The following is a 24,765-nucleotide window of genomic DNA, read 5'->3' as shown; positions in this document are numbered from 1 at the left end:
CATTCTCTAAAAATGGTCTTCAAGGCTTTGCTCATGTTTCTAGAGGGCAAAATGTACCGCACTCCTCATACTAAGAAGTACACTGGAAAAAAAGGTGAAATTCTGGGAAAATGTGACACTCAACAAAACCGTTAATAATTGTTTAAAAAAATCCTCATGATGTATGAGTTTATTCTTGTATCACCCCCCCCCCCTCATGCTTCATCCTTAGAATTTATTTTTCCATAAAATCACAAATTTTTTGTGTGTATTAAGTTCATTCTTGTAATTCAATATTACGACTTAACTCATTTTTTCTTCTTTATGCAATGGAATGTTTCCATAACTACAACTTTGTCAAAAATTTAAATTTCCATTAAGGCTGGCTCTAATTTACACACGAAATGTTTAATTTCAATTTTAATTTAAAAAAAAAACATAAAAGGGGAAAATCACATGCATACACATGTTTAGTGGAAATGTTCTACTTTTTTAATGCATTAAAATGAAGTTTCTGTTTGACAAGGAAAAGGTTGATAATGAGGGGAAATCGTGGAAATGTTTATTTTCTTCAAGAGATTTTTTTTTTAATGTCAAAATTAAAAATACTTTTCAAAAAGGCCTTTCTAGGGGGAAATGAGATAACTGTAATATTTTTTGAATATCCAAATGCTTTTCAAGTTAAAATTTGACCACTTATAAAAGGAAAGATTTCGGAACAAGTGCAGTCCGACAAAAAAAACAAACAAACAAACAAAACACCACAATACACAACAATATAATGACTTTGTTATTTGTCCTTCCAGGTCAGCGTGAAAATCAATATATATCATGAAAACATAAAACTGTATATTTTCAATGACTTTAGCTTTGTTTTGACACTTTAACCATTTGCTCTGAATGATACTGTCGGGAGTCTCAGGGGGCCTTTTGTGCTATTTTGATTGCGTGTTGACTAGAAGTGTTTGTCTCACATTTGCATAGGTGTGCATTTGGATGTGTTGAATCAGCCTTTTGCATCTGTGTTTGCCCGCGCGAGCAGACTATGGTGGATCCTATTGTGTCTCCTGGGAGGTGTGAGTGTGCTTGAGTTGCAGGAGGGGGGTGGGGGGGGGGTGCTGTTTGCTTGTCTCGTAACTCCACCGGTGTGGTCTGCCGTGGGAACGAGTGAGAAGAGGGATGGATCGATGTGGATATTTGTGGGGAGAGGAGGGGAGGGGGTCAGCTTGTTTAAAAGATGGACGCACGCCATCTTCACCATGCAAGCGTCAGAAGGAAAGCAACTACTGAACACGAGAGAGGCTGCAACGGATTTCGGTTCAACCTGAAGGGGTGTCTGCGGGTAAGTAAGATTTAAGTGCACCTGCTCACCCTTTGAGGACGTTGGTGCATGGGGGCACGATTGATTCACATTTCACCTTCTGCTTCATGCTAAGTTTGTTAGCGTCTGCGTCGTGAAATGTGTTGATCATAACTTGAATTGCTCCTACTGCGCTGAGGAGCCATGTATGTCTGACTAAGTTCGGTTTCCTACTCTATGGTTATCATCACACTTTCCGACAGTGGAAATAAAAAGTCTACACACCCCAGTTCGGATGCCAGGTTTTGTGGTATTAAAAAAAGTGGTCTAATATGAATCATTGAAGACGTCCCCCCCCCCCCCCCCCCGCAGTGAATGTGACCTACAAAACAAAGAGTCAGTTTATTTATTTGTTTGTTTTTCAAAAGGGGAGTTAAAAAGAGAACAACATTTCCCAGACACGTGGGAAAATATGCTGCGGGCCAATGAAACCAAAAGCTGAACTTTTTGAACTTGAACTAAACTTTTTGCCCATTAGGGTACTACAGCAAAGCGTGATGGTAGCAGCGTCGTGTGCTGTTTTTCTTCATCTTCAACGGTTAGTAAAAAAAAAAAAAATGACGTGGCTGATGAGCTAAAGTCTCGAATGGACTGTAGAAAAACACAACTTGTATTTTGGGGGTGTGGGGGGGGGGGGGTTAAAACCACTGAGTTGGAACAACTTTAAGATCTTACGTATTGACATTTATGGCAACGGTGTTAGTTAGCACAACAACGCAACCAAGTTGTTGACCCCAAAACGTTTTTGCTAAGTTGTTTTTCCTTCTGTATGTAAGTTGGTTGAAAATATAGGGGACAATTAGTTCTGTAAACTCTTCTTTGTTGAAAATGCAGAAAGGCCAATTTTCATCGTAGCAAAACTTTAGATATTTTGTTGCCGAGCAATTTGGAGTTCATTCAACTTTTTTTTTTTTTTTTTTTTTTCAGCGTACTTGGATCAGCTGAGCTGAGCCACGAAGGACAAACATGAAGTCCAACATGTCAGACGCAGACCCCCTGACATCCCCCTCGCCCTCTCCTTTCTTCCAATGCGACTACACAGACTGGTCTCCCTCCTTCTCCATCATCCCCTCTGTCTACCTGCTGGCCTTTGTGCTGGGTTGCCTGGGCAACGCTCTGGTGTTGTGGGTTTACGTGGACCGAGCCGACGGGAGGAGGAGTCATCCCGCGGGATTTCGGAGGCCGTGTTGTCGAACCGACCAGAAGGAGTGTGACGATGCATCCAAGAGCTCGCGCTCTTCATCTCCAGGGCCGCCGCGCCCGTGCCGCTCCCTGACGGACTCTCTGATAGCTAGCTTAGCATTAGCAGACCTCTGCTTCCTGGTCACCCTTCCCCTGTGGGCGGCGTACACAGCCCTGGGGTACCACTGGCCTTTCGGACAACTGCTGTGCCAGCTCAGCAGCTTCCTCACCGCCCTCAACATGTACGCCAGCATCTTCAGCCTGAGCGTGCTCAGTGTGGAGCGCTACTGGGTCCTGACCGGATGCCTTCGCCGCCGCCCGGCCACCCGTGCCCCGTGGCCACTGGCGGGGTTGTGGCTGCTGGCGGGGGTGCTGGCGCTTCCCGGCTTGCTTCTGCGCTCCGTGCAGGAGTCCGACTGGCCGGATGAGTCGGGTTCTCTCGTGTGCCAGATGGACTACTCCATGCTGATCGGAGACGAGCCAGATGAGGATGAGAGAGAGCGTGCCCAGATGTGGTGGGCTGCCGTCCTGAGCCTCAAATCAACGCTGCTCGGCTTCCTGTTGCCCCTCGTGGTCTTGCTGGTGTGCTACTGTTCCCTGGCCCGCCTCCTCAGCAGACACTTCAGTCGCGGTCCTCGACCCGACCGCCGCCGCCAGCGCAGGCTCCTCAGAGTCATTTTGACTCTAGTGTTGGCCTTCTTCCTGTGCTGGCTGCCTTTGCACGTCAACAAGACTCTGTCCCTTCTCCTTGAGTTCGGGTTTCTGACATACTCTTGCACCTTGGATCAGATGCTGCTGGCGGCCCACCCATACGTCACCTGCGTGGCCTATCTCAACTCCTGCCTCAACCCGCTGCTCTACGCCGCTTGCGACCCGTGCTTCCGGAAGAGATGTGGGCGGACGCTCCTGCTGCCGTTTGGAGCGTGGAGGGGAAAGGAAGTGAAAAGAAGGGAGGCGCAGAAGGAGGAGGGGAGCTCAGACGGCCCGGCGAGAACACGTGAGGAAACGGCAAACAAGATGCAAGAAGCGGACATTGTCACTGAGGGGTGAGCGGACCCGGGCAAGACCTGAACAGAATGGAATGGACCGGCACCAACGTTCAAGTTTTGGGCAAACCTTCACCCAGTTCTTTTATCGGCGTATTATAAGGAACGAACCTTGACCAGAGTCTAGTCTAGGCTCTGGTCTAGGAGTTGGAGGGACAGAGAAGAGGGATGGATGTAAGGTAGAATGAGAGCGAAAACAGCAAGAAATGTATTCGACTGAAAAATTCCTGTTTTGCTCTTCACCACTCTGCTACATTTTTGTCTTAGGAACATCAATACTGTTATCGAGCCATCTTGACCATGGGGCAGTGATTAATCCATAAGTGTGAGAAATCCCGCCAAATCCGGGATAAAGGTCGCTTATGCACGATTATGAACAATTTGCAAACAAGATATGAAGTTTCACAACAAAAAAATTACTTTGAATATTTTAATTATCCTGTAAATGTGATTTTCAACATTAGCACAATATTGTTTTTGTATGGAAAATAAAATAGAGCAAACTTACAGGTGCCTTTTTATTTTTTTGTTTTTTCTGAAATTTACATTTGTATAATTTACATGTACAATATTATATTCACGAGTTTGTACCTATTTGATTTATATATAGAGAGATAGAATCTCCGAATTCTTTATGCGGTCCATGAAGGCTACATGAGAAGTAGCCTGTAAAATCGTCGAAGGAACCCATCTTGTCTTTCTAGAATCTAGAAACGATGTGCGGTCGAGTCGCACAGGAAGTGACGTCACAGAACGACCATGCGTCCTTCGGAGGATGCAGCCCGCGAATTTGGACACTGCCAATGTTTGCTCCAGGGCTGGAAACAGAGCGCTTTCCTGTTTTACGGTGTTTCAAGGGAGGCGCTGTGAGCCTTCATTTCTCTTTCTGTAGTCTTCAGTTTTCTCGCCAGGAGACACCCAGAACACAAGATTCAAGATGAGTACAGCTTTGGTTTACGATGAGGAAATGACTCGCTACAAACTGCTGTGGTTAGAGTAAGTGCGAGATTACATTTGGCGAACCCCCCAGTCGGTATTTCCAACTGGACACAACAGTCCAGCACCGTAAGGTATTTAGTTTGCGTTTGTCTTTACGATACAATTGCAGCAATGACCTGTGTAGTTTGTTTGTTTGTTTATTTATTTGTTTGTTGCATTGTTGCTGCCACTACAGTCGAAAAAGTTTGTGAGTGGTTAACGGAGGTTGTTGGTGCCGCTCGCCTGAGTCAGTTGGGTGCCTCTTCATGAAACTTTTTTAAATCGGCTATTATTATACTGTATTTTTTTACTCAATAGAAGATAATGTATTTGTTGTGATAAAATGTTAAATGTATATGTTGTGCAGAAGCATCATTGTCTGGTGTTGCGTTTAAAGAACGTATCCAGAATGGAATTCCTCCTCCCCGTTTTTTTTTTTTTGTGTTTGTTTTGTTTAGATTTGTTTGTAATTTTTGTAGGCTATCTTCCATCCTAATGAAATTCCAAGACACGGAACTTGTATCTAATACAACAAATAGCAATTCCAAAAACTATGCTGGATTCAAAACAATCAATTCTGGATCATCCCTCCTGCTCTCGGGAGAGCAGAATGTCGAGACCTTTGCCCCTGAGACCGCGATTCATACAGTTTGATAGTCCCTCTCTTCCAGTAGGTGCTATCTGTTCAGTGTGATCAAAATAGCTAAACTGTATGCTCGGCTGTGTTAACAGCAGCATAAAAATATATAATAAAAATCCAAACCTCTGCTTCCAGTCCAGATTGTGAAATCGAGAGGCCCGAGCGTCTAACGGCGTGTTATGAAGCATTGGTCAGGAGCGGTCTGGCTGCTCGATGTGCCTCCGTACCTGTCCGGCAGGCCACAGACGACGAGATTCTCCTGATTCACTGGTGAGTCCTGAACCGCTCATTGCTCTTCATGCCTCCTGAAGTATTAGAAAATGTTGCTCTAGCGAGGAGTACCTGGAAGCAGTGAAGAAGACCCCGTACATGTCTCTGGACGACCTGAGGGAGTTCACGTTGCAGTATGGAGCAGTCTACTTCCATCCAGTTAGTGGTAATTTTTTTTTTCAACATTCGTTAATTTTGCAATCTAGCGAAATCGAGACATCGGGTCACGGTCACAATGCGTTTTTCTGCCATTTATGGAAAGCCGTGAAAACAATCATTGGTTCGATGTAGTTCCAAGTCACTCTTCGGCCATTTACAGTTGTCCACGACCTTTACGGGTTGCATCCACTTTGTGCTACAGAACAGCTATCATTGCGCCACGGTGGCAGTGGGAGCCGCACTGCAACTGGTCGACGGCGTGATGACCGGGAGGGTGAGAAATGGCATGGCTCTGGTCAGGTAAGAACTTTGAGCTCCATCTCGCTCCGTTTCATTTGACCGATATTGCCCTGTCGTTTATTCTGAATAGACCGCCGGGGCACCACAGCATGCGCAGAGCCGCCAGTGGTTTCTGTGTGTTCAACAATGTGGCCATAGCAGCCAAATATGCCCAGCAAAAATATGGAGTTCAAAGGTAACACGGATGCACACCAATACTGTACATCCTTGGGGATTTATTTATTTTTAATATATACCTAAACGTACTCCTCTTTTCAGGGTGCTGGTAGTTGACTGGGACATCCATCACGGTCAAGGGGTGCAGTATGCATTTGAGGATGATCCAAGGTGCGCACATTGACTGTATTTCTTGAGATTTGATAAGAATTTCTCATTGCTGTCCTTCCACAGCGTGCTTTATTTCTCTTGGCACCGCTATGAGCATCAGAAATTCTGGCCTGAACTCAGAGAATCAGACTATGACAGTGTTGGCAAGGACAAAGGTGCTGGCTTCAATATAAACGTACCCTGGAACAAGGTCAGTGACAGGATAAGGTCTTGCACTTACCACTCATTGTTGTACATATACAGGACTGTGTACAAACTCTTTTTTTTTTTTCCCCCCCAAAACAACAAAAACTATATTTTCATATTCACAACGCTGAAGCACAGAGCATTGCAATAGACTTGACAACTGCTCGCCCTGCGGAACCCCACGCCGTTTATTTTTCAACAGTCTGTGTTGGCGGTAAATATGATATTGCAACATTCTAAACAACTTTGATGTGTACGTTGTAGAATAATTTAACTTCATACTTTTTTTTAAAAATAGTATTTTTTTTTAATGTGTACTAACTTTTCCCGTGAATTGGAACCTCTTTCCATTTACTCTCCAGTTTGGCATAGCTATATACAATATAGTATAGTAAAGTATAAAACTTTGCCAGGTAGGGAATTTCTCTCTACTTTGCCTTACAGTAATATAAAATATTGCGATATATATAAAACAAGCATACCGGTAATTTTTTTTTTTGCTGCTTCAAAATGTCCCAGAACTAATTTTTTCGTAGGTCTGCTAACTTTGCCAGACCCAGGGAACCTCCTTCCATTCCCTTTGCACCACTTCTTTTCGTTTTCTTTCCCATTTCCAGATCGGCATGCAGAACAGCGACTACCTTGCTGTCTTCTGTCACGTCCTTCTGCCGGTCGCCTACGAGGTGAGACGAAGTTACATGAATGTAAACAGACGCTCAGCTTTCGTTGACTGAACTCTCGCGAATTTGTCACAGTTTTGCCCGGAGTTGGTGCTGGTGTGTGCAGGCTTTGACTCTGCCATTGGGGACCCAGAGGTACTTGATACACACCACCGTGCTCTTATTTTGGGCCATTTGTAGTATTCTGCCCCCCAGTGATTGTATTACAATGCAGTGCAGTGCCCCTCGTGGTGGAAGTAGTTAAAAGCACCCAAAATTGCATTGCCGTACAGTGCAGTGCCCCTAGTGGCAGAAGTAGTTAAAACCACCCAAAAAAGTCAGTAGTGTAGCCATTTTGATTTATAACAGTGGAGAGGTGTGATCACATCCACTTCCAGTTGACCACGCCGGTAGCCTTCCTCTATCCCTTAATGGAGCGATGATATTTTCCAGGGTGAAATGTGTGCCACCCCCGACATCTTTGCCCACCTTACCCACCTGCTGATGAATCTCGCCGAGGGAAAATTGTGTGCCGTGCTGGAGGTCGGACCGCACAACCTCTCGTGAGGATTTGAACCTTGTGATAGCATTCCAACGTTTTCCCAGGGCGGATACAACTTGACTTCGCTCAGTCAGTCCGTGTGTGTCGCGGTTCAAACTCTACTCGGCGATCCGCCGCCCCGGCCCGCCAAACTCCAAGGCTCCTGTAAGAGGTTCGGCCGCGCCGCGTCGCCAGTGTGAGTTTGTCCTTGACGGCCCGACTTTCAGAATGGAACCGTTTGTCTTTCAGCGCGCTGGAGTCCATTCAGTGTGTACGCGCAGCTCATCGGAAGTATTGGTCCTGTCTCAGGCATGCAAGTACGACTGGACTGACGAGTAGCCCGTTGAAAATTATGTTTTCGTATCAGCACTTACCTGCTCAACATCCACTTACTGTATTTTCCCAACTTTTGTTTTTGTACATGACTCCAGCAGAAGCAGCCCCCTCCGAAGTCAGCACGAAGCGCTGTAGGCTAGAAGAAAAAGAAAGAGAAGAAAAGCTTCAAAGAGGAGAAGCAGCTGACGCCGTAACATGGCCCGAGCCTCAGAAATACGCCGCGCCTTCCGTACGCACAGCGGTGGTGATTCCGGAGCACGTGACTTGTCCTGACGGATGCAAACGCTTCAGCTTGTCGCCTCATGCCGACTCGCCCTCGGCAAAGTGCGATCCTCTTTTGTTTCAAGCCGACAACCAAAGTGGACTACTTAAGTTCCATTGATTGTCTTTCCCTCTCCCTCCAATAAGGGAGGATTTTGACAGCGATGCGGTCTCTACGTTATCCAGTCACACTGCACTTGTCGGGAAACTGTTGAAGAATGAGGTACACTTCAAACATGAGCTGCTTACGTTTTAGGAGACGTTTTCGGCTTCAGGGACATCAAAATACTCTAAAACCGTTGACATTTCTTGGCACCCAAATGTGTGGCTAAAGCGATCACTTGAGCCCCCGCTGCTTTTCGTTCCATCCAAAATATTGACATTGCATTTCCCCTGACCAGATCCGCAACAGCTTGGCCTTGGTCCGTGACGTCTCCGTGGCACTGGAGACAGTCATCACGCATACAACGGCTCTCAAACAACGGTAAAAGTGGATCTAACTGCAACTGGATTAGCATTAGCAAGCAAGCCAAGTCCAGCCCCACACACCCTTTTTTTTTGTGTGTGTAGCGTTTTGGTTGTATGTTTAGGAGGCATTGGAGTCCTGAATCACCTGCCAGAAGATGGGTGAATATCATCCCTACTTTGTCTTGCATCCCCAGCGATGAACCGAGGGTGCAACTGTCAAGTCATCGATCGTGATCGCTGCGCGTCGCTCTTTCAGGACAACACTTGGAGTGCACATCAGCAAGGAGGCGGCAGAGGAGCCCAGGCGCCAACATAACGTATCCATTCGTCTGAAGAACGGCTGCGGGGACACGTCGGGGTTGGCGCACGCCACCTTGGGCCTCCTCCTGCCTCTCGCCTACGAGTACGACCCCGACCTGGTGCTGCTGGCGCGAATTCCCGGCGCGGGCGGCCCCGGCGATGGCGCGTGGCGGCAGCTGACTGGACTGTTGCAGGGCCTGGCTCGGGGTCGCGTGCTTGTGCTGGTGCAGGTGAGGAGAATTAGGATGGTCACGATTCAATAGTCGCTACAATGCTTTGTATTAAGGCCCCCTCTGGATGTTGTTGTTGTTGTTTACCTTGTGATCAATGTCCATGCGGCACCGTGAAAATGAACCAAATCGTGGGCTCCATTTTAGGAGGATGATAAAGCTTTTGTCAAGTCAACGGCGTCCTCCCTCTCAGGGAGTCCTGCACCTTCTCTGGGGCAACTCCCTGCTCCAGTAGATGAAGATGTTGAGGCACTGGAGCGCTTGAGAGTTGGCCTTCAGGCCCACTGGATGCTGGTGAGGACTTCAGGTGAATGCAAAAAGAAGATGCCGTTGTTTACTTAATTTTTATTTTATTTAATGTGTGTCAAGCCTTTCACTCTGTCCTTTTTTTCCCCTCATCAAAACAGTCCAAGAAAGTGGGGGCGAGGACAACTGAAGCTGCATTCTGTATTCCTTCCATTTAATTTCAAACGCCACACAAGAAGGCCAAAGCCCCGGACTCAAACGTGCTGCTTCAGAACTGTGAGGCAGACATGCTAACCACAGGCTCCACCGTACTGCTAGTGTTATTCATATTCCATCCATCTATTTTATTTTATTTTGTTTACATTTTTTGATAAATAGTGCTTGTCCTCGATAGGGTTGTGGGTGAGCTGGAGCCAATCTCAGCTGACCGAGTGAGATGCGGAGTAACCCTGGACATATTCACACCGATGCTCCTATGAAAATGGAATGCATTTTATTTTTGAGTCAACTCTTTTTACACAAGATTAAAATCATTCACATTCATTCCATCATGTATTTAACTGGAGGAAAGGATGTCACCGTGTTTGTGTGAGCGCGTGTGTTTGTGTTTGCCAAATTGGAATATTGTTCCAAGGCTCATTTATGGGGCCAGGAATTTGGTGCTACGCCAGTTTGCCCGAACGCACCAAATTCTGGAGTTTGCCTCCAGCCAAGTTGACTTCACCCTGACAAACACCGTGTGTAGTTCCACTTTAGCCTGTTGAGGGCGCTGTGAAGTGACGCACTGGTCCACGTGAGTCACGCCGAACGTCGCCCCAGCCTCTCTGCCCTTGACTTGGCCGGTGTGTGTGTTTGCATGCGCCGTTCCCCGTTTGTCATCACTGTTGTGTGTGTGTATGTATGTGTGTGTGTGTGCGTGCGTGTGAGAGAGAGCCACGCTCACACGGCCACACACACACTTACTGTTGTGAAAGATGTCCGCTAGCTCGCGGTCCGCCAAAAGCAAAAAGGACGAGTCTTTTCTGGGCAGACTCGGGGGTACTTTGGTTCGCAGGAAGAAAGCCACAGAAGGTCAGTCCTTTGTGTTTCTATCGTTTTTTGTTTGTTTAATGATGGTATTTTCATTATCAGCTTGCTTTATTTCCTCTTTTGCGTTTATATGTGCGGTAGTCACGTGGTACGCTAATTAAATGCGGGCTCTGTTTGCTCTAATGACGTCAGACTTGAATATGAATATGTCTGAGACAAAGCATGCCCCGCGTGCATTAAATGTGGGGTAATAGACGTAAATAGAAGCACACAGGAATGCTACATCATCAAGAGGAAGTTCAAATAAGTCTCCTATTTACGTTTTAAACACTTGTCAGAGTTTCTCTGAACTTATTTTGAGTGTGTGTGTGTGTGGTAAAAGAGACAGCTGTGAGATTTAACGCCTGTGTGTGTGTGTGTATGCTGAAGGTGGCCCACAGGTTGGTGAAGGACTTTCAAAATTCACTCTTTTGAGGTGACTTGGCACTTCTACAATTTGGGCCCATGCCAACGGTTGTCCAAACATCATCCGGTAGATGATGTTTGGCCTACCCATAATATTGCTAATATTTTGGTGTGGGGGGGGGGGGGGCGTTGATGTATATTCTCAAACACAAACTAACCACCAAGGGTGGGTTGGCTGGTTGATGACACGCATTCGAGAAATGTATGCCCCCCCCCAAAAAAATCTGTTTTTATTAGTTTTAGTATTAGTTATATTTTTTTGGGGGAAACATGGAATATTTTATTGCAAGTACCGTGCGTGTAATAAAGTATTTCTCAAACAACTCTTTGACCTTACTTCTTCTTTAGCTGTCCAGCACTCCCGAAATAAATACATTTAAAATCAAACCCGAAAGCTCTTATGTGGTATCGAATGGCAAAGATGAAAACAAAGGAGATTTTTGCGATGGTTAAAGTGAGTTTGTTTCTCGTTTTGATCTTTTTTAAATCCTTTTATCTATTCCATTTTAGTTATTTTAGTAGTTTTTGTTGACTATAAGAACCTTGTCCTGTATATAGCCATACTGTATAGATTGTGCTTTGAACCCGTGTACCCATACGAGTCGTCTGTATTCTGTACGGTTAACCTGTACGGTTGACCTGCACTATTGTATGGGCCTATACATTGTAATTTTACACAACTCGACGCAATTTGCATGGTCTGACTCTGATATTATGCCATTTGGTCATGATACACTGTGCCTATATTTGTGTTTCTTTGCATTATAGCGTTTTATTGCTGAAGAATACTTGACACCACTAAAGGCTTCCTACCATATGAACTTGTAAAGGTAATGTCTTCAAAAGGCTCACGTTGTGGCTGTTGGGGTTTTCTATCGGGCGTGGTGACTTTATTCACAGGAGGAAACACCCAAACGATGAGTTGTGCCGGGAAAAGTTGCGTAACGTTTTGCCAAAAAGTCAGTCTCCAGCCGTCTTGTTTTCGCCCCCTTGTCAAGTTCAACTTAGCTTTACAGCAACTTAATTATGTTGTTGATTATATTTCCCCCACCCTCTTACTTCCACTTTCTCTCACATGGCCCAGATCGCTGCAGTTTTCATTCAGTTTGTGACAAACTGACAGGAAGTGTGCGCTTTTGTGACAAGGCCAAAGTGTCAGCCTGTCACATCCATGAGTTGCTCTATAAGGAATGACCGGTCACATCCTGACTATGTAATGTTGTACCTTACCGTTGACATTCATTTGTACGACTTAAACATCACTCGGTTGCTTTGGAATGATGACTGCGAATTGTAAGTTATTTACGATTTTTCTTATTGCACACAATTAACTCGTGGGCATAACAGAAATCAGTACAAAAAAGTTTTTCTGTTTTTTCTTTATTCGATCGTTTTTTTTATTTATTGCATTGAGTTACGTGAGTCACCACAAAATTAGTTGCCGCCATGGAAATCGATGAAGTGAGGACAACCTGCACAAAGTTCATAGTTGTTTTCACACATAATTGTGGTTCAGGCCCCTCAAATGTACTTATTGATGTTTTTTTCCCATGTAACCTATTTCAAGCTGTTGACTGGAAAACTCACCTAATCAGCAGTTGTTGGTGGTCTTTCTGAAATGCCTGAAAAAAAAAGCACACCGATGCAGTCAAAGCCCCGTCGAAGTAGGAAAAGTGGAAGGGATGCATCTCAACTGAGAGACAAGTTTTGGATGTTGGGTCGGAGCTAACTTTAGCCTGGGTTGGTGATGGTGGTTACAGTGAGTCTTGGTTGCATGTACACGCGCATTTTTAGTGCAGTTTTTGAACTCAAATAATCTGTAAAATATTTATTTTTAAATGAAGACAGTAAAAGGAGTTTTAAATGATGTTTACGGCGCAACAACTGATCAGAAGTGATAGTAAGCTTTCACAAATTAAAAAGACTCAGCCAGCCATACCAGTATATTATATACAGTACACCATATATTGATTGCATTTTACAATAGTACTTGACAGTATTTCAAATTTTTGATTTGGTCTAGAAAGGAAAGTGCAAAATGCCAATAACCTCTCAATATATCCAACATATCCTTTATTATCGTTCTTTTCATCTCTTCGTGGCCATCTGCTTCTTCCTTGGCAACCACGCCATGTTTTTGTGTTTCACGTCACTTTATTTATGGAGCACTTATTCAAACACCACTGCTGCAATACAAAGTACATAAAATAAAAAGCTGACATATGAAATTGAAAACAGTTAAAACAATGAATATAAATCCTGTGCTATATACTGGACGTGAGCCTCAAAACCTGATCCAGGGTCGCAGGTGTTCTACCTCAGTTGCGTTTGGGGGTGTCACTCAGTGCTAGGGAAAAAACCAAAAACAAAACTAAAACTAAATGTGTGTGAGCTATTGTTTTTGTCCAGTTAAAACTAGATAACATTTTATAAAGTCAAAGATTATTGCACTTGCTAAGCACGCAATCAATTATTCTACTCACTGCCACTAGGGGGCATAATTAATACACCCACCCATCCTTTTTCTGTAGCGCTGATCTTCTGGTCACCAGCCAATCACAGGGCACATATAAATAAACAAGGATCCCCACCGATGGACAATTTTGAGTCTTCGCTCAACCGTTATAGTTCTCCATTGTGTCTTCAGTACTGTATTTATGCACCCCACCACCACCACCACACCTGGCAACCCCCCAGGACACCCCAACCCCATTTCCTTCTCTATTCAACATTAAGTATGCAGAACTGGCCTCCCCGCTGTCATCTCTGAGCTTCTGTTCCTCCCCAGTCCCGCTCTGGTGTAAATAACCTGCGCTATTTTTAAGAGCCAGTCTGTCGCCTCCATATACTGCCACTTTATTTATATCCTCCCCAGTCAACTGCCTCCCACCACCTTCTGTCCAAGAGCTCTAATGGGGGCTCATTTAGCTTCATTGTTGTTTTTGTTTGCCGCTCACATCTTTGCCTGTGAGTAGTAAACTGTCGAAAAGCCTCCACATGCCATTGTTGGGTTCTATACTTTCAAATCTTGGACAATATCGATCTATCGATCGATCTATCTATCTGTCTATCTATCTAGTTAGCTAGCTATCTAAACATAGATCTATCTACCTGTATCCATCTATCTAGCTAGCTAGCTATGTAAATATATATACTGTATATATTTATATACCCCCCCCCCCCCCCCCCCACACACACACACACACATACGTACATACATAGATGTATATGAAGGATGGAAACCAGCAAGAAATTCTGGGTCCTATCTGGGTTGCCGGCTTTGCTCTGCATTGAATTAGCGTAATTGTGTTAGCAGTAATAGAGTCACTCCTGCCTGATTGATTGCCTGCTGGAAGTAAGATATATTAAAGGCTTCATTTGGCGGCTCATTGAAAAGCGATATATCTGCTGAGTGAGAAAGTCAGCTCGGCCAGATGAAAAAAAAATATGTTTTTTGTATGAAAGGGATTTAGTATTATTTGGGGGACGGAGGGTTGAAACATGTTGAACATGCGTCAGTGATGTGCAGAATATCAGTTGTACGCTGAGGTACTCCAAAGGTCAACACAATCTTGTCCATGTTGCTGGTTAAACTTGGAATTAGCTGATTTTCATAATCAGATTTCCAATGAAGATCAGTTACTAATACAACTGCTACCTTCTTGAAACTGTCATTACCTTCCCAGGCCTCACACAACTCATGTTTAAAACTAAAAATGTCACTCAAGTATACAAATAAATCAACAACGAATGTTATTGAAAAGCTATTGATCGACCACGAGTGGCAAGCATGTGGCAGCTTGCAAGTTAGCAGCTAGCTTAATCGCAAAGGCAGCAATCTACATCCACACTCAGTGCACCTTCATCACGCCAAACTTTTACAAGCATATAAGATAAGATAAGATAAGATAAGATATCCTTTATTAGTCCCACACTGGGGAAATTTACAGCCTCCAGCAGCAAGAATGTAGGCAAAAAGAAGAAGAAAAAACAAACAAACACCGTCCAATTAAGTGCAATATAAATACAAAATGGATAAATCGCAGTGCTATTTACAGTTGTTTTCCACATCATTCAATTATTAAATATTATTGTTGCTATTTTTTATTCAGCAACAATAATATTTAATAATTGAATGATAATATGATTCAGCCTTGATCTTTTTTTTTCTCCACTAAAACCAGATTTCCAATTTCAAGTGTTTAGAAAAAATAAAAATCGAATGAATTAGTTAAATGATCAATCGCTCAGTGAATTTACAGAATCAATTGCACAGCACCAGTGACAGGTAACGAAAATTGAACTCCTTTGATTTAAAAAAAAAAGTCTTTTTTTATTATTATTAAATATGCGGTAGACTCTCTATGGACTATCAAGCCCAATGGTTGTGGGAGCAAAACAGGAAATAGAAAGCTACCAAAATAAAAGTAGAAACAGCGCTCAACATGATGGAACAGACGCAGCTTTTTGTCATGACAACTGGTGATCATCTCCGACCATTACATCATACTCACTAACTTCCATTGCATCTTCTTCTTCTTCCCTGAAAGCATGTGGCCCGCACAAACACACATGCAACTCCGGTAACTGGACCTAGAAGGTGGGGAGGAGGTTTGTGACAGAAATAAACACGCCCCCCGCCCTCTCCTCCTGCTGCTGTTCGGCCCTGCTCACACACATCACACGTATTGACGCGCACATTGAATATAGTGTGCATGCATTTACTGCATTGTGCACTCACTTGCATCAGGAGTTTCAAAGTGGGGACATGGCGGGGCTGCTTTGTGGAACCAAGAGGAAGAAACCAGGTACTCTGGCGAGCTTTGATATCAATGACAAATGGCTTCCATTTCCAAAATGACATGTCCGTGCTGGTGTTGTCGTGGAACATATACTGGATTTTAGTTTTTGCCCATAGGTGGAGGTGCGTCTTTATTTTGCTGCGCAGTCTAAGTCTTTGATACAAGGTTGTACTCGACACAGAAGCGGGCGTAATGTAGGCAAATGTGCCGCGGGGGAGGAAGCAGCGCAATTAGGATGAAATACTGCAATCCTGCTCTGTAATTATGCAGCCAAATGTTGATCCATGAGGAGATTCCAGGCTAAAACTGACTGCAGCATCAGATAGGAAATGTGGTATGGAGGCCTTACCCCCACCTCAAGCGAATGAAAATTACTACTTTGAAGTTCTAATTGCATTACATGATTAACGGATTTTTTTTTAGATATTTTTTTTGCATAATATAAACCTGGAAAGCACAAAACCGCATTTGTGTTCTGTAGAAACCGATGATTGAAATAGCGGCTTTGAAATCAACGTAGCCATTAAAAATAATGTAATAATAATAGAATTAAAAAATACTTAAAAGTGAGAGCAGATATTGATTATCTTTCAATCCCGGTCATGTTTGATTTATTTCCTCCTTTTCGGCTGCATTTAAACTTCCCGATTTTTAGCTGTTTTGCCAAAGGCTTCGTTTCTGTAGCCAGACAGGAAGCATGAAGAGATAAAGATGTTAATGGAACATTATGTGACCCGTGGAAAAAGTGAGCAAGTGTCTCTCTCGGGCAGCATTTTTTTTTTTTTGGAAATCCTTCGGAAAAACAGAAGCAACAGTTACATGGGGGAAAAAAAGAATGTATTATGCCGTTATTGATGAACAAAGTTGAAAAGGTATCTAATGCTAATTATAAAATACCCATGATTGGAAAAAAGAAAGCTATATACACACAGAACATCTAAATGTCAGGATAAGCCTTCTAGAACATCCGAGCTTTTTTAGGCATGAATCAGAGGCACTTGAAATGGTGGCAGGTGTGTGCTGGCTCCCATTTAACATGAGTTTTGTATTTGTTCAACTCGTTGTAAGAGGGTGTGCACACTTATGCAACCACACTTATGTGTGTGTATGTGTGTTCTTGTGAGTCTAGTGAGTGACCTCCACGAGGAAGGCAAAAATGCCATCAACGCTCCAATGCTCCCGTCTGGGACGGACGTCCATCCCGAGGACACTCTGCTGGGTACGAACACGCAACTCCAATCATCACAATGTTGCCCCTCGTATGGAAATGTTTGAAACAAAACTTGTGTGAGTGTCTTCCTCATTCTGTGCTCGCTTGACTGCTTAGAGTTCATTTAAGATGGACTGTGCGAGGTCAGAGAGGAGCTCGTGATTGATGAGGAGGTGGCGGTGAAAGTGGAGGAGCAGGAAATGAAAAGAAGATGCTCCATCTCTCTTCTGCCCTCACAGCCAAAATGGCTGTCGACGTTTTTAATGGCTTACAATTCTTCATCATTGCGAGGGACTCAAAACATGTCTGCACTCAACATGTGTGAAAAGGAGTGGGGGAGGGGGGGCAACACTTTAAAAACCTCTTCTCGCCCTTGTCTTGCCAGAGGAGAACGCTGAGAGGATCATGCTGGACCCGACGTCCCGGGATGACCCCAAGTTTAAAGATTTGCTGAAGGTAACAAATAAGAAACCACTTTCAGGTGATTTGATCGAATTGATAGTGTGGGCGGCACGGTAATCGACTGGTTAGCACGTTGGCCTCACAGTGTAGAGGCGTAGGGTTTAATTCCGGTTCCGGCATTCCTGTGTGGAGTTTGCATGTTCACCCAGTGCCTGCGTGGGTTTTCTCCGGGTACGCCGGTTTCCTCCCACATTCCAAAAACACGCGTGGCGGGCTGATTGAACAGTCTAAATTGTCCCGAGGTGTGAGTGCGTGCATGGATGTTTGTTCGACTTTGTGTGCCCTGCGATTGGCTGGCAACTGGTTCAGGGTGTCCCCCCCCCCCTGCCCGAAGATACCTGGGATCGGCTCCAGCACGCCCCGCGACCCTTGTGAGGATAAAGCGGATCAGAAAATGGATGGAAGGATTGATAGTTTAACATCTGGCACCGACCAAATGTAGTCAGATTTTGTTCAAACTGCACGTTATCATCCCAGAGCGTGAGAGCAGTTGCCATGTTAATTTTGTCAACAGCAGAGGGCGATATAGCCCAACATGGCGGCGCCCTGAAATGGATGAAAAGTGATGAAATATTCCGTTTCATTCTTTTTTTCCACAAATGCAATATTCACCTAAATACTGGTTTTGAATTAGTGGGGCACCTGCAAAGTATTCTTGCAAACAAATTTTGTTTCCCGTAAAGCTGGGGCCTTTGGCAAAATGGAGGTAACTATGAACCCTTCAAAATAGCAGCCACTGCTATTTTGAAGGCAAAAGAAATGGCAGAAAAAAAGGTTACTAGAACAGCAGCATATTTTGGGAAATTAATCAGAGAGGCACTTGAAATGGTGGTCTTGTTTTTTTTTTTTTTTTTTGTTTCTCACCAGCATGGCGGGATTTGAACAGAGGTGTGTAGACTTTTTCTATCCACCATAACATGTGTACAGGTGCTCATTGACTGGATCAACAGTGAGCTGGAGGAGGACAGGATCATCGTGAAAGACCTGGAGGAAGACTGCTATGACGGACAAGTGCTGCAGAAGCTTTTTGGTGAGTCACCTGGCAAGCCTGCAGTTCGTGTTGACTCGTTTGCACTCGTGGACTCCCCCTAGTGTCCATTAGCTGTCACTGCTAATCGAGTTGACAAGTCAAGGGTCAACTATACTTGATTTATTTCTCATTGATTGCAATTTCATATTGCATCATGACTTTTCTAAATCTGGTTTTCATATTTTTATGGTGGAAAAAAATATATATACAGGGTATATATTTTCATTTTTAGTAATATTAATCTGTTTATATTCCTGATCTGGTTCCTGAACCAAGTCATGATTGAGATTGTCTGACGAGAATATCCCCATGATGCCATTGCATGACGATAGGATGCTAAATGAATCGATTCTGATCAATTAGTCCCATTGGGGGACTAATAAAGGCAAACTTATTTTAATCGAGTATCTATTTGAAGTGTGCTTCTCCTCCTGTCAGAAAAACTGTCGGGCCGGAAGCTGAACGTGGCCGAGGTGACCCAGTCGGAGATCGGCCAGAAGCAGAAGCTCCAGACGGTTCTGGAGGCCGTAAACGAGCTGCTGCGTCCTCACGGCTGGTCCATCGAGTGGAGCGTCGACTGTGAGTGCTCAGTTTCACTGGCAAGGCCATATGGTTCATATTTCTGTTGCGTCCCTCATAAGAAGCTACGCAAATAGAAATGATTTTGTGTTTCCAGATGTCCGCTGAAACATAGGAACACTTTTACCATCTCATTCATTCATTTTCATTCACAAAACAAAAATCCTGACAAATGAAATTAAATAACATACCGGGGGCCCCCCCCCCCACCCCCTAAAAATGTTTTTGGTGAAAAATTAAAAACATGCGTTGGCCGGGAATCGAACCCGGGTCAACTGCTTGGAAGGCAGCTATGCTCACCACTATACCACCAACGCTGTACAGAAACATCTGGAATTCACGAACATATTTGAGAATCAGGCTAGGGTTTTTTTTTTTACACACACACACACACACACACACACACACACACACACACACACACACACACACACTTGATTATTCTGCAGTCGCCACGTCATACTGAGGCGTGCCAAGTATTTTCTCCCTCATGCGGCCAGTCAGCGCTGTTGCAGACATGTTCTCCTCCTCCGAAACCTTCACTACTTTTTTCCGTGCGTTGGTGGTATAGTGGTGAGCATAGCTGCCTTCCAAGCAGTTGACCCGGGTTCGATTCCCGGCCAACGCAGGCCTTTGTTCTTGCAGTTAATTTTAAATTAGATGACATTATTTATTGATCTCTCAATCAAAGGCTCTTTCTCATTCTCTGCAATCCAAAGTAAGGGGAAAAAAAGTCATTCTTTCATTTCTCAGACAGCGAGCGGGAAAAAAAAAAAGTAGCGGTCTGCGTTGGCCGGGAATCGAACCCGGGTCAACTGCTTGGAAGGCAGCTATGCTCACCACTATACCACCAACGCTGTGCTTGTGTTTGAGTGTGTGTGCTTGTGTGGAATTCTGGAAGAGCAGGAAGGCGCAGCATTCCTGAAGACGCCACGTAATGCGCGCACACTCAGCAGACACTTCATTAGGTACACCTACAAAGTCACATCCAGCAATAATTTTGCCTTTGCAAAGAAAACAAGATGTATTAAATTTACAACAAAATGTACCCATGTTCATGTGGCCAAACGCGGAATATGTACAAGTATTTACATTTGTTTGCATACATTGCATTTTTTTCATTTACATCAAAACAAAGACCACCGACCAAACTGCATGTTTATTTATTTTTTTTCCACTCAGGCAACATGTTTATTTTATATTCACATGGAGAAAATGATAGACTTGGATATACAATGCTAATATAATATAAATGTATACAGTTTTAGATAACACTGTGACTTTGGAGTGACTTTAGAAAATAACGCCTAACACAGAAATGCCCACTTTTTGTGTGTGTGTGCGTGTGTGTGTGTGTGTGTGTGTGTGCGTGTGTACTGAGCAGCCATCCACTGCAAAAACCTGGTGGCCATCGTGCACCTGCTGGTGTCTCTGGCCATGCACTTCCAGGCGGCCATCAGGCTGCCCGAGCACGTCTCAGTCAGGGTGGTGGTGGTGAAGGTGAGGCGTGCTCGTGATATGACATTCTTTTGTGACTTTCGCAACTTGGCTTCTCATTCTTCTGTTGCTGTTGTTTGAGCAGAAGCGAGAAGGCATCCTGCAGACCGCCCTTGTCAACAAGGAGCTGACCAGCACCACCGAGTGAGCGCTCCTTTCGCATCCTTGTACCTATGCGCAACGATAGGCCCTTTTATGACTGCAGACCTGATGCTTTTGATGACTGTTGTTCTGCACTAGACATACAGCGTGGCGCCTTGACTTACAGTATAGTACAGCGGTGGGCAAACTACGGCCCGCGGGCCGAATCCGGCCCGTTGGTCTTTTTAATCCGGCCCGCCGAAGGTTGGTCCACAATTAAGGTTCGATGTGAATGATTGCATTCATTTCAATTGGACTTGTAATGACAGGCATTTCACCGCCAGGTGGCGCATTGACTTGAAGTTGCAGAACACGGGGGGCGGGGCAATCTTTTCGACCACCTAGTACCGCTGTATCGCTCTACTTCTACTGGTCTGATCTGCAGCGATGCACAGGCTAAAATAGGTCATCAACAACACTTTTGTCATTTAAAAAAAGTATATTAATACCTTACTTTCATGCTTTTGTTCTGTTGATGTTTGATTATGGACTGTCAACAAATGCAGTTTTTTTTTTTAATGTACCATAGCTCGTGCTGACCTGGCCCTTCTGTCAAATTTTAAAAGTCAATGCGGCCCCCGAGCCAAAAAGTTTGCCCACCCCTGGTATAGTATCATTTCTCAAATATTTGTTCCCCATTGAATTATATTCAAATGCTATTAATCCAGAATTGCCCAAGCAATCACTTGTAAATCGAGGTACCACGGTATTCTGAAATTTGCACCGATATACAGTATGTTGCAAACTAAATAGTTCTTTTTGGCTCTCTTTGCTTTCCAGAATGATGATGGGAAGATTTGGTAAGTATTTTTTTTCTGTCGTCTTTGTTATTTTAATTGAGTCATTTCTGAGTTTCACCTTTTGAATTGAGATTCTGAAATAAGTGAACTTTTCTTACATACTAATTAATTGCGATATACCTGTATGTTGAATTGGCCGTGGGCTAGTAAAAAGAAATGCAATATTTATTCACGTAGCCGAAAGGTTTTGGGGGCCAAACAGCCTCCCGAAGTTTATAGTAGTTGAGCAGAATGATATGCGACGACACAATTTGCCAGATCAGCGTGGAAGAAAACCATTTCTATGTGCTAACATTAGCTAATGCCGTTTCAACAGAAAGAGATGCTTTTGACACGCTTCTGGATCACGCGCCCGATAAACTCAATGTGGTCAAAACGGTAAGAAACGTATTTTCCTAATGTACTTGTACTAATGTCGATCTGAATTGTTCATCAAATGCTCCTCTTGCCGTCACTTTAGTCGCTCATCACCTTTGTGAACAAGCACTTGAACAAGTTGAACCTGGAAGTCACTGAGCTGGAATCTCAGGTAATCAAAGTTCATCTACTGTCACCTCCGAGCATTTTATTGCCAATTCCAGTGGAAATTTACTTTAAAGCTACATATAAAACCAAGAGAATTACATCAATATCTATCCGCAGGACATCTTTGTCTTATGAAAGTCTGCTAGCTTAAAGCTAACACACGATATTAAACCAAGGGAATTACACGGATTTTTTATCCAGAGGACATCTTTGTCATTCAAAAGCCTGCTAGCTTAATGCTAGCACACAGTGTAAGACCAATTATAAACACAAACCGTTTACAGTCATTCGTTGCATTCTATTTAAATGACTGTCCGATTTTTTTAAAGTACATCCTGTGGAGTGCGCTTTATCTTAGGGACAAAAAAAAAACACTTTACAAATTGAGAAAAAAAAACATTACAAAAATGTGTCATGTGTTTTGGGGTACTGGAATGGATTGATGCCATTTCATTCATTAAGATCAAATAGATCTTCCACAATTCATGTTTTCGTGCTAAGAGTGTGGTTAAAGAACTAATTAATTAAACTTGTAAATCAAGGCACCACCGTATCTTTATAATTATTATGGTGGAATATTGTGTTCAGTTTGCTGATGGTGTTTACCTGATCCTCTTGATGGGGCTGTTGGAGGACTACTTCGTGCCTCTCTACAACTTCTTCCTCACCCCGGAGAACTTCGACCAGAAGGTGACGTGACCATCATGGGAGATAAAGTTCTCGTTATTGCGCAGTATCAATTATGTCACAAACTGAGATGACATCTTTTTAATCAGGTCCACAATGTGGCATTCGCATTTGAGCTCATGCAGGATGGCGGCCTGAAAAAGCCCAAAGCCAGACCAGAAGGTAACTTGACTTGCTATTCAAATGACAACCCTATTCTTCTTACATTACATTTTTAATTGGATCATGTACAGTCTTTTTTAAAGATTTATTTCCCCACAGTTAAGTGCAGTGTTAATGTACTGTGCTTCGTGATAAATGTTAAATAGACTTTTAAGGAAGAAAACCTCAGCCTTGATTTTAACGAATGCTTAGCGTGACTGAACTCTGTGCTAGAATATAAATAAATCTCTTTTGATACTTGATGTAAAAAAAAAAGTGTGAACCCAGAGTGTAAGTTATTGCAATGCTGTTAGTTTCCACTAGAGGGAAACCTTACGCCATATTTAAAGCGACCCCCATCACTTTGCTGTGTAATTTAATGAACCCTCAGCAGCCTGTAGCATGTCATGCATCGATATACATAAATAGATCGTATTATGAGATAGAATGATATTAGGTTGAAAAGCAATCTAATAGTCATGACGGATCGACTACTTAAAGGTTAATCAACATTTTGTGCCATGAAGGCAATTTCAGTCACTGGCTGGAATGGAATGATGAAGTGATACATTTGCTTTATTACATTATCATCAGCAGGCACTCACATTTCAGCTCACTGTGATCCAGGCGGACCTCTTCTAGTGGCAAAATAATGCCGAAAAACAATCAAGCTTATTTGTTTTCTCATCTTTTTGTTCCCCTCACAGCATCATTTTTTTGGGGGAGGGGGGTTGTTTGTGGCCAACTCGTGTTTAACCTTGAATCCTAATTTCAGCCCATTGTCATGTTATTCAACCGAACAATTTATTTCCAAAGACCTAGTTCTGCCGGGAAAATAACAATATGCAAATAAGCCGTGCGGATGCGATCACAATGCATCTTATGGTAATTATCAGAAAATTCTTATTTTGGCCTAGTTTGTGCTCTACAAGACGAACACAGATATAATTGAGTGGCTGTAATTTAATGGCAGGGCACCATAAACATTTATTTTCTTGATGAATATACATTACAAACCCTTTTGTTATTTTTTGTGCAGATGTGGTCAACTTGAACCTCAAGTCCACCCTCAGAGTCCTCTACAACCTCTTCACCAATTACAAGAACTCTGAGTGACAGCTCGCATCTCCAACACAAGCCTGTGTGTGTGTGTGTGTGTGTGTGTGTGTGTGTGTGTGTGTGTGTTTGTGTATTTGCGCGTGCGTGTGTGTACGTGTGTGAGGTGATGAACAAGGACTTTTAACTCGTTCCGTTGTCAGAGACCATTGGGAATGCAAGTGTTGAATCAAGTGTATTAATAGTTTGAATGCTCAGCCATGAGCCATCAAAGTCAACATGTTCGACATAAACTCAACTGCTCACGTTAACAAAATCGCTTAATAATTGTGTTTTGTGTAGATATTAAAGGATACATATTTTACTGTTTTTTCCACAATTTGAACCAGTTCCCGTGTGTTTTAATAACAAAAAAAATACCCCAAAGATCAAGAATTATCCTCAATGTCAATGTGTCACTGATGTACCTGATCAACAGTGCAAGCTAACTAGCGTTTAGAAATGTTAACACGTTTTTCATTAAAAAAAAAAACTAACAAAAGAAATGAAAATTCAGGTTAGTGGTGGATCGCTAACGCCAAATGAGTGGATTCGGTTAAAACAATAACAATGACAAAAAAAAATCATTAATGAGCATACAGGGTACAAATGGATAGCTAACGTCAAATTAGCTTCTGTTAGACTTGAATAAGCTGAGCTAATCAAAAGTACAGTCTGCAAGTTTTAGCGAAACTGCATGAAATCACCACAAAAGTACTCAAATGAAACTGGTATATATTAATTCCAGATACGGTGTGCAAACTAAAAGGGTAAGCTTAATACTCAGCAGAGCCTGTTTTAGCAATGCTAGCTAGCTTTAGCATTCACTCTAAT

At 43.4% G+C, this 24,765-nt stretch overlaps 3 protein-coding genes and 3 non-coding genes across 16 annotated transcripts; 4 read left to right on the top strand and 2 right to left on the bottom strand.

The window, feature by feature from the left end:
- Positions 1–2,039: 2,039 nt before the first annotated feature.
- On the top strand, positions 2,040–4,028 carry aplnr2 (apelin receptor 2). Its single transcript, XM_086109158.1, has one exon. The coding sequence runs from the start codon at positions 2,306–2,308 to the stop codon at positions 3,569–3,571; it is 1,266 nt and encodes a 421-aa protein (XP_085965284.1). The 5' UTR covers positions 2,040–2,305; the 3' UTR covers positions 3,572–4,028.
- A 308-nt stretch (positions 4,029–4,336) lies between these two features.
- On the top strand, positions 4,337–10,011 carry hdac10 (histone deacetylase 10). 9 transcript variants are annotated; one of them, XR_015100603.1, is made up of 20 exons: positions 4,337–4,563; positions 5,321–5,455; positions 5,497–5,614; positions 5,817–5,914; positions 5,985–6,089; positions 6,173–6,241; positions 6,305–6,431; positions 7,045–7,110; positions 7,183–7,242; positions 7,540–7,629; positions 7,693–7,799; positions 7,877–7,944; positions 8,059–8,287; positions 8,372–8,447; positions 8,626–8,708; positions 8,795–8,851; positions 8,949–9,222; positions 9,370–9,516; positions 9,630–9,744; positions 9,863–10,011. XR_015100603.1 is itself a non-coding variant. In XM_086108240.1 (19 exons), exons 1-19 carry the CDS (start codon positions 4,505–4,507, stop codon positions 9,684–9,686), a joined length of 2,001 nt encoding a protein of 666 aa, XP_085964366.1. In that variant the 5' UTR covers positions 4,337–4,504; the 3' UTR covers positions 9,687–10,011. The 9 variants fall into 9 exon arrangements, 7 of the variants coding, with proteins under 7 accessions (XP_085964366.1, XP_085964365.1, XP_085964364.1 ...); XR_015100602.1 differs by having other exon boundaries at positions 9,630–9,776; XM_086108240.1 differs by having other exon boundaries at positions 5,518–5,614; positions 8,062–8,287; positions 9,630–10,011.
- Positions 10,012–10,170: 159 nt separating this feature from the next.
- On the top strand, positions 10,171–24,271 carry parvb (parvin, beta). 3 transcript variants are annotated; one of them, XM_086108251.1, is made up of 13 exons: positions 10,171–10,539; positions 16,894–16,983; positions 17,360–17,430; positions 18,364–18,466; positions 18,905–19,045; positions 20,430–20,545; positions 20,628–20,686; positions 21,464–21,483; positions 21,800–21,861; positions 21,944–22,012; positions 22,597–22,698; positions 22,785–22,857; positions 23,876–24,271. In XM_086108251.1, the coding sequence occupies exons 1-13, from the start codon at positions 10,443–10,445 to the stop codon at positions 23,950–23,952; spliced, it is 1,080 nt and encodes a 359-aa protein (XP_085964377.1). In that variant the 5' UTR covers positions 10,171–10,442; the 3' UTR covers positions 23,953–24,271. The 3 variants fall into 3 exon arrangements, with proteins under 3 accessions (XP_085964377.1, XP_085964379.1, XP_085964378.1); XM_086108253.1 differs by lacking the exon at positions 10,171–10,539 and adding an exon at positions 12,134–12,255; XM_086108252.1 differs by lacking the exon at positions 10,171–10,539 and adding an exon at positions 15,392–15,770.
- Positions 19,291–19,362, bottom strand: trnag-ucc (transfer RNA glycine (anticodon UCC)). The gene has a single exon. It is a non-coding gene; the product is annotated as a tRNA-Gly (tRNA).
- On the top strand, positions 19,602–19,673 carry trnag-ucc (transfer RNA glycine (anticodon UCC)). The gene has a single exon. It is a non-coding gene; the product is annotated as a tRNA-Gly (tRNA).
- Positions 19,831–19,902, bottom strand: trnag-ucc (transfer RNA glycine (anticodon UCC)). The gene has a single exon. It is a non-coding gene; the product is annotated as a tRNA-Gly (tRNA).
- Positions 24,272–24,765: the final 494 nt, after the last annotated feature.

The sequence above is a fragment of the Hippocampus guttulatus genome, chromosome 4 (assembly GCF_054856545.1).
Source record: "Hippocampus guttulatus isolate MCC_2025c chromosome 4, RoL_Hgut_1.0, whole genome shotgun sequence".
NCBI lineage: Eukaryota > Metazoa > Chordata > Actinopteri > Syngnathiformes > Syngnathidae > Hippocampus > Hippocampus guttulatus.
This window is presented reverse-complemented; position numbering and strand designations above follow the sequence as displayed.